Here is a 7,465-nt window from a genome sequence, read left to right as displayed (position 1 = left end):
GTAGTAGGCGGCAGGTAGCAGCAGCAAGTGGCGGACATAGGTGGTAGAACTGATGTTAGGGTTTGAACAATTGGGAGAGTTTGAGAGAGTTTCTTGCAAAAAAAAATTTGTAAATGTTTGAAATGTTATCCATTTGTTAGATATTTGTTGTTAAAGTTGAAAATAAATATTAGAATAGTTAAAAATAAGTGGTTTTTAGAGTTTTTAATCTTTTTTAGTTCTTATTGGTCTTTTATATATATATATATATATATATATATATATATATATATATATATATATATATATATATATATATATATATATATATAATTTTGCTTAAACAATATATTTTTTTTAAGTTTATCAATTTAAATTTAGAAGGGACAGAATCATATCTTTGTACCTAAATTTTGCTTAAACAAAAAATAGATGACATAATCATATGTTTGTACCTTAAATTTTGGCACACAAGTACATCATGTTTCATGTGGTCCGAAGCTCTTTGGAAACTAATAGACGTGGAGAATTTATACATCGACCACCAAAAATTAATGTTTTTGCTTAGATTAGTAATTGGGTTTTCTTTTCTGAAAGCATAATAACCAAAACCTGGAGTAATTGAAAGATCAAGTGTGGGAATGGCGTTGCAATTCACTAGTACCTGTAACTTCGCTTTTAGCCAGAAAAAGGTTGAACGAATCAGGGCAGTTGCTTCAGATGGCGTTGTGAAGGTGCAAACCGAGGAAGATAAGTTCGTGAAGCTGGGTGGTTCTGATTTGAAGCTCACAAAGCTTGGGATTGGAGCTTGGTCATGGGGCGATACCAGTTATTGGAACAATTTCGAATGGGATGGTAAGTGAGATTACATGTTGAAAAGTTTGTCCACCAGGTGTTTGTTAAAATGTCCTTGGAAGACTTTTTTAAGCTTGTATGTTCTATTATCTTTTGGTTTCTGACTGAAAATGTTATTGGGATCTGATTTCTCTATGGGATGATCGCAGATAGGAAGATGAAAGCTTGTAAGAACGCATTTGATGCAAGTATAGATAGTGGTATAACTTGGTTCGATACTGCTGAGGTTTATGGCTCGAGGGTAAGAATGAATTGCATTATGATCCTACTTTTCTGGAAAAACTCTGTGTTACTAAAACCTCAAATTTCTGTTTTTTCAGTTCTCATTTGGTGCGATAAATTCTGAAACACTACTGGGAAGGTATTCTACAAACCAAGTAGTAGTGGTTAACTTGATTTTCATCTATAATTATAAATGAATTTGTGCTCATTTATGTCACTTTGGGTCTGTTTCTTTTTAAGTATTCACATTGATAAATTATTGAATGGGTAAACAATCTACGTGTTAGAAGTAATGTCATATTCACATTGTTTTTATCTGCTTAAGATTCATTAAGGAACGTAAGAAGAAGTATCCGGAAGATGAGATAGCTGTTGCAACTAAATTTGCAGCATTGCCATGGAGGCTAGGGCGCCAAAGTGTCCTCTCAGCCCTTAAGGACTCATTGAGTCGACTCGAGCTCGACTCAGTTGAACTCTATCAACTTCACTGGTTTGTTTCTTAGCCTCCTTGGGTTATTATATTCATGTCACATTCAAGTAAATCGTAATAACCAACTAACTTTTTTATAAATTTTCAGGCCAGGAATTTGGGGAAACGAAGGTACTTTGCCTAATTGGCTTACTCTTTATATCTATTTTGTATAGTTTAAATGCTTAACCTATTAAGCCCATTAAGTAAAAAAAAAAAAAAAAAAAAAAAAAGCACCTAAGTTGGATAGTTTTTTTCAGGGTATATTGATGGTCTTGGAGATGCGGTGGATCAAGGGCTTGTGAAGGCTGTTGGAGTCTCCAACTACAGCGGTATATTTTCATTTTTTTTTTTACAGTTATAACTGTTAAAACCGGTCCCACTGATGAGGTGTCCTCAAAGCAAGAAATGTGATGCTTGGGTTTGAACCTAAGATCTCTTTTATGTATTCTTAGCTCATTACCACTTGTTTGATTTTTTTTTTTTTCTTTTGGGAAATTTGTTTTTTATAGAAAAGCGTCTTCGTGAGGCTTATAAACAGCTAAAGAAACGAGGTATTCCGTTGGCTTCAAACCAAGTCAATTACAGTCTCATTTACAGGATACCTGAGGAAAACGGTGTCAAGGCCACGTGTGATGAACTTGGGATTAGTTTAATTGCGTATTCGCCTATCGCTCAAGGTTTGAGTTGTAATTTTGTATTTTCTTATAAAGAAAAAGAACTAAAAAACCCTAGAATTGTCATTCTAATTTGCAATAACCTTTTTTTATCAACTCCTGCAGGTGTTTTGACGGGAAAGTATACTCCGCAAAACATCCCGACAGGTCCTCGAGGAAATATTTACACTGCTGAGTTCCTAACTGAGGTAAGACCGCAAGGGCAAATCTGGAAAAAGTTTAATTTTTTTTTCCATACTTACGTCATACAATAATCTGTTTCCCTTCAGCTGCAACCGCTTATAAACAGGATCAAGGAGATCGGAGAGAGCTATAAGAAAACTCCAACACAGGTACATTTGATATGACATAACAGAACAGGTTGTACAACTATGACCAGGACTAAGATGTATGATATGTTGCCAGGTGGCACTCAACTGGCTCATAGCTCAAGATAATGTGATCCCAATTCCTGGAGCCAAAAATGCAGAACAAGCACAAGAATTTGGTGGGGCATTGGGTTGGAGACTAACTAGTGATGAGGTTGCTGAGCTTCGTGATTTGGCGTCAAAATCAAAACCCACAATGGGTTTTCCCGTTGAAAAGATGTAAATTGGCAATACACATTTCATTTTTTGTAATTAAAGAACATATAGATACTTTGTTACTGATATAGATCCAATACATACACATATTTTTGCTTATTCTCCCAGCAAACAACCCCTAAGTTAATTAACACTGTCCAAGAATGACCACTCAATTACAATTTATATATGATACATGAATGTGCAAATGACAATCTCAAAAGTTTTACACGATATTTCTATCTTAAACAAAATATAAAACCTTGAAAAAAAAATTGACAGACGAAAAGAATGAGAATATAACCCGAAAACATTATTCCAACCCTCGACCTCAAATAATGAACAATGCATATTCCTACTCCTAATTAACTTGTACACATTTTCACCCCGAAAGACCTCCTATATAAGTCCCGTATATGGATTATATGATTGAACCGGGACACCCGACCCATAAGGGTGCGAGGTGGGTCCATACGGATTCGCAAATGGGTTTGCACTTTGTTGTGGTGGGGACATCATCATCATTTGTTGTTGTTGGAACATGAAGGCTTGTTGCTGATGTTGTTGTTGAGCCATAGCCATTTGTATGTTGTGTGGTGCGGATAGAGCGGTTGAGCCGTAGAATGGGCCCGGTGCGGTTTGTGGCGGCGGCATCATGGTCCCGGCTAGCGGACCGTGTTCCCATGGGTTGAAGCTCGCGGTTTGGTTTTGGTTGGTTCTTCTGATTGCATCGTCGTAGAGACTATCGAGTGTAAGTTTGTCTAGCCCTCCAGCCTGGCATTTTAGATATTTGACTAATATAATCAGACAGAGACAAACAGACAGACAGTGTGATAAATAATTATGTTTGGAGGTAAATGTTATGTACCAATTTGCTTGCGGATGCGGTGGTCCCATTAGAGCTTGGAGCGGTTACTAGGGCCAACTCCCATCCGGAGGTTCCGTTGAATGAAGTTGTGGCGGTTGAAGTTGGTTGGTCAACTGTCATAGCAACAAATAAATTTTAAAAAAATAAATAGAAATAAATTACTATTTTTTGCAATAAAAACTATAAATTACATACCAACGGGAACAATAGCCAAAGCTAAAGAATTCTTCTGGTCGAATTCAGAAGCGTCTGTAACCGGATCATCCAAACACTAGCAACACATGAACAATTAAATAATATTATATAAAAATAATAATACATTATAAATAATATAAAATAATTAAAATACCAGTAAATCTGGTGGTGGTTTGGAGGCAACTGCTTCCACCTTAATGGGTTCAGCCACCGGTTCAGCTATAGGTGCAGCAGGTGGTGGAGATTCCGACTGTTTCTCTTGAACCTCTGTTTCTTTTTTGTATTCTATGGCCAAAATTGTTTTCGGTTTGCTATCCTGAATTTTTGGGAACATAAAATTTAAGAAGATTTATTTTTTAAAAATTTTAAATATTTATAAGAAGTAGACAGAAATATCCTACCAGATCTTTATGAACAGTAGAAGCACGAGGAGCTTCTTTCACGTATTCTTCCATGGCTTGTAGAAATGAAGATGGGGGCTTCAGTATAAATAAATAAAAAGAAATTAAAATACTACAAATACAATAAACAAATCAATAGAAGTACGTTGCTATTTCTTGCATTTAACCCTAAGAACTTTATAAGCAGATGACCATATTCATATTTCATACCTGTTCAATCTTAATGAACCTGTCCCCACGTCCAATATCAAGACTTTTACATACTTCATAAAACTCAGACAATCTTTCAGCCTGAAAACATTGAAGAGCATAACATATTAACATAACATATCTACCATTTTTGCTAAAAAACTTCAAATAAAAATTACCAGAATAATACTACCTGTTGTCCAGCTCTCCTATATATATCAAGAGCCTTAAGAGCATCATGTCGTTGCATCTCAAAGAACTGTTTCATGGTTATGTTTAAATTATCAGACCTTTTTCTTTCTTTCTTTTTTTCATCAAATGAAATTTGAATTTTTATACATAAAATTAACGTTTACCTTGTCTACCAAATTAACTGAACCATCACTAATTGCATTGTAGATTTTCATGCTTTCAGAAGCAACCTAAAGAAGCAACAAAGATAATAGTAAGACATAATGGGTACTATATTGAGTGTTTCTTTTTTAATTAATACAGAAAGAACGACTTAATAGAAAAAGTCATGAAACTGTGGCTATCCTCATTACGTTTAACATTTTACGAATTTGCCCTCATGCATTATTATTATTAATAACAAGCTTACTAACCATAGAAAGTGCCAGCTGAATCACAAAGTTATGAACTGCTGCTCCTTGTGGCTGCATAGGATACAAATTAAGGTTCAGATTTTACTATGATTAGGTTATTAAACCCATCTTTTACATTAAAAAGCACCAAACTTTAATGTTTAATAACAACTTTAACTAAATAAGTGTTAAAGATTATATACCTGACACCCTAAAACACGAAACAGAAGTTGCTGAAGAGCTGGTAGTTGTTCAAGTAGATCGGGAGTATCAAGATCTTTTGTTCTCTGTATCACAATTTTTAACAAAGATTGTTAATTTAGTTGAAAATTATAAATGATCAAATTATTAAACAAAACACTATATAAATTATTATCTTACAGGGCGATCTGTTTCAACATCATATTTCAAGACTCTGAAGCATTCCAGCCTTTCTTCCAAATATAATGCATATGTCCTAACCCAGCCAGAATAATCCCATGCTGAAAAGAATATCAAAAGATATTTTTTTCAATGATTTATATAGATCCATATATTTTGATTCATGAAAAGAAACATTTCAAGGTACCATTTGGACTAGAATCATCTTTGAAGTAAGATAAATTGAGCACATGGTTTCTGCTTCTTCCATAGTTGAGAAGTTCTTCTTGAAATGTGGGGTCCACCTCCCTCAAAGCCCGATGAATAACAATTAAGGTTTTCAAAGCAACCTGAATTTCAACCAAATTTATTTAACCAATTAACATCATTTTCGATAGTTTTAAATATATACTAACAGTGTAGCAAGTATATAAACAACTCTTTGAAAATTAATAGACTTTATTCTTGAATGCACACATTTTCCATAAGTTTTTTTTTACAAAGTGGCAAGGATCATGTGACACTTTCATAACATAATCTATAAGAACATTAAAAATGCAGAGATAACTTTATTGGCATGAAATCACATCAAGAATTATTGGAGGAAATGCTTACTGCCCAATTATGTGTCTTTGACAGTCTTCTTGCAAGAGCATGTATGCAATAAGCAACATCAGCTCGAGGTCTTGTAGCTGAGATAGCTGCAAATATAGCTGCAAAAAAGAGTGCAAAATTGAAGAAAACATTACTTTTCCATTGTTTAAATAAAATAAAGATGGAAATACTTCTAAGATGCCCTGAATTTTAACTTTAAAAATAAAATAACTTACCACGTATATGTTTTTCTTTTGCTGGACGCTCAACATGGTTTGTAGCCTTGACAATATTTATATCCAATTCCTGCAGAAATTACACCAATGAACATTATTAAAGACAAACATATTGCATATTTGCATGACTTTTGTTTAACTTATAAAGTAAATTCCAAGATATTCATGTACCTTGTAGTCACTACTAACTTTAGCTATATTGACAGTTGTGCTGTCCTTAATTGCTCCAAGAGCTTTCCGTAAACTGTTTTGAGTTCCACCACCTGACATTCTTCAACAAGGAATTCTAATCCGATCTACAAAATTAGGGAAAAATTTCAGGAAGATCATCTTAAAACCATCTCATCATCAAGATATCAACTCTCAGTGTAACCAATACTATTGAAACATATTAGTTCCTAGAGTTTCAAGTGTTAAAACTAACACTGTTAGTTCCTTCAGCTCAATTAGTTGATAGAATGATAGTCCACATATAGTAGAAGATGAATCTAGCCTATATAGATATCAATAATCAAAAAAAGTGATTCGAATTCAGCTAATAAGATAGAAGTCCATCGGGACCCTGAAAAGTGAAAACTACGAAATTCCATTACATCAATAAGAACACATACAAGTCACACACAAAGACATAAAAGGTATACAAAATCAATTCCTGTTTAGCAGGTTGGAGAAATAAAGTTGCAAATCAAAATTCAGGAACTGAGGTCAAAATCATAAACTAAAACCGAGAAACAAACAACTAAATTCAAAACACACTTGGTATCTATTGATAGAATTGAAATGAACAAACTCAACGATGAACTCCTACCTTGCAAAATTCGGTGTGTTTTAGCTTCAAAAACAGAAATTAGATGGATCAGAAAGATGAAATTGACTCACCGGAATCGTTTTCTAGAGAGAGAAAGAGAGACAGAGAGGCGTCTGGCTGGTGTGTGTTGTGTGTGTTGTGCACCAAAAAGGTCTACAAAAACACAAAAATGGAAACGAATTTCGTATTTGGTTGGCCGTCGGCGTCAAATAACAAATGCTTTTCTAACATTAATTAATTATATTCTGTCTTAAAATACACCTCGATTTCAAATATAAATTATAAAAAATGTTTAGCCAATAATTAAATTAGTAATAAATATATTATATTTAAATCGGTATGTTTGCAAAAAGGGAAAAAGTTGCATTCTTTTGAAGTTTAAACAATATGAATTATGTTTTTTCACGACAAGATATATAGTATTTTTATTATTCGTTTATAAATTATTAAATATATGAAACTAAT

General features: G+C 33.7%; 2 protein-coding genes across 3 annotated transcripts; one reads left to right on the top strand and one right to left on the bottom strand.

Moving 5' to 3' along the window:
• The first annotated feature begins 461 nt into the window (after positions 1-461).
• On the top strand, positions 462-2,885 carry LOC145008259 (NAD(P)-linked oxidoreductase superfamily protein). The gene is made up of 10 exons (XM_078966886.1): positions 462-834; positions 984-1,075; positions 1,155-1,195; positions 1,382-1,546; positions 1,635-1,657; positions 1,786-1,857; positions 2,038-2,205; positions 2,308-2,390; positions 2,472-2,534; positions 2,608-2,885. Exons 1-10 carry the CDS (start codon positions 621-623, stop codon positions 2,791-2,793), a joined length of 1,107 nt encoding a protein of 368 aa, XP_078823012.1. The 5' UTR covers positions 462-620; the 3' UTR covers positions 2,794-2,885.
• Positions 2,886-2,930: 45 nt separating this feature from the next.
• On the bottom strand, positions 2,931-7,218 carry LOC145008258 (ENTH/ANTH/VHS superfamily protein). 2 transcript variants are annotated; one of them, XM_078966884.1, is made up of 16 exons: positions 7,072-7,218; positions 6,364-6,488; positions 6,193-6,262; positions 5,978-6,075; positions 5,571-5,712; positions 5,384-5,484; positions 5,206-5,289; positions 5,024-5,074; positions 4,775-4,840; positions 4,612-4,677; positions 4,440-4,520; positions 4,230-4,307; positions 3,983-4,144; positions 3,829-3,904; positions 3,634-3,746; positions 2,931-3,539 (listed from the first exon to the last, which is right to left on the bottom strand). In XM_078966884.1, the coding sequence occupies exons 2-16, from the start codon at positions 6,460-6,462 to the stop codon at positions 3,165-3,167; spliced, it is 1,662 nt and encodes a 553-aa protein (XP_078823010.1). In that variant the 5' UTR covers positions 6,463-6,488; positions 7,072-7,218; the 3' UTR covers positions 2,931-3,164. The 2 variants fall into 2 exon arrangements, with proteins under 2 accessions (XP_078823010.1, XP_078823011.1); XM_078966885.1 differs by having other exon boundaries at positions 7,001-7,152.
• Positions 7,219-7,465: the final 247 nt, after the last annotated feature.

Source organism: Lactuca saligna, chromosome 8 (assembly GCF_052625555.1).
Source record: "Lactuca saligna cultivar CGN05327 chromosome 8, ASM5262555v1, whole genome shotgun sequence".
Lineage (NCBI taxonomy): Eukaryota > Viridiplantae > Streptophyta > Magnoliopsida > Asterales > Asteraceae > Lactuca > Lactuca saligna.
Note: the sequence above shows the minus strand (reverse complement) of the source record. Positions and strands in the feature narration are given on the sequence as shown.

Bases quoted from the DNA above. Each gene is read 5' to 3' on its own strand.
- LOC145008258 (XM_078966884.1), bottom strand. From the start codon at position 6,462: ATGTCAGGTGGTGGAACTCAAAACAGTTTACGGAAAGCTCTTGGAGCA. The intron at 4,308-4,439 runs GTATGAAATATG...TTTATACTGAAG, and splicing joins GGTTCATTAAGATTGAACAG to CCCCCATCTTCATTTCTACA. The intron at 3,905-3,982 runs GTATTTTAATTA...ATGTGTTGCTAG, and splicing joins AACCACCACCAGATTTACTG to TGTTTGGATGATCCGGTTAC.
- LOC145008259 (XM_078966886.1), top strand. From the start codon at position 621: ATGGCGTTGCAATTCACTAGTACCTGTAACTTCGCTTTTAGCCAGAAA. The intron at 835-983 runs GTAAGTGAGATT...GGATGATCGCAG, and splicing joins GAACAATTTCGAATGGGATG to ATAGGAAGATGAAAGCTTGT. The intron at 2,391-2,471 runs GTAAGACCGCAA...GTTTCCCTTCAG, and splicing joins CTGCTGAGTTCCTAACTGAG to CTGCAACCGCTTATAAACAG.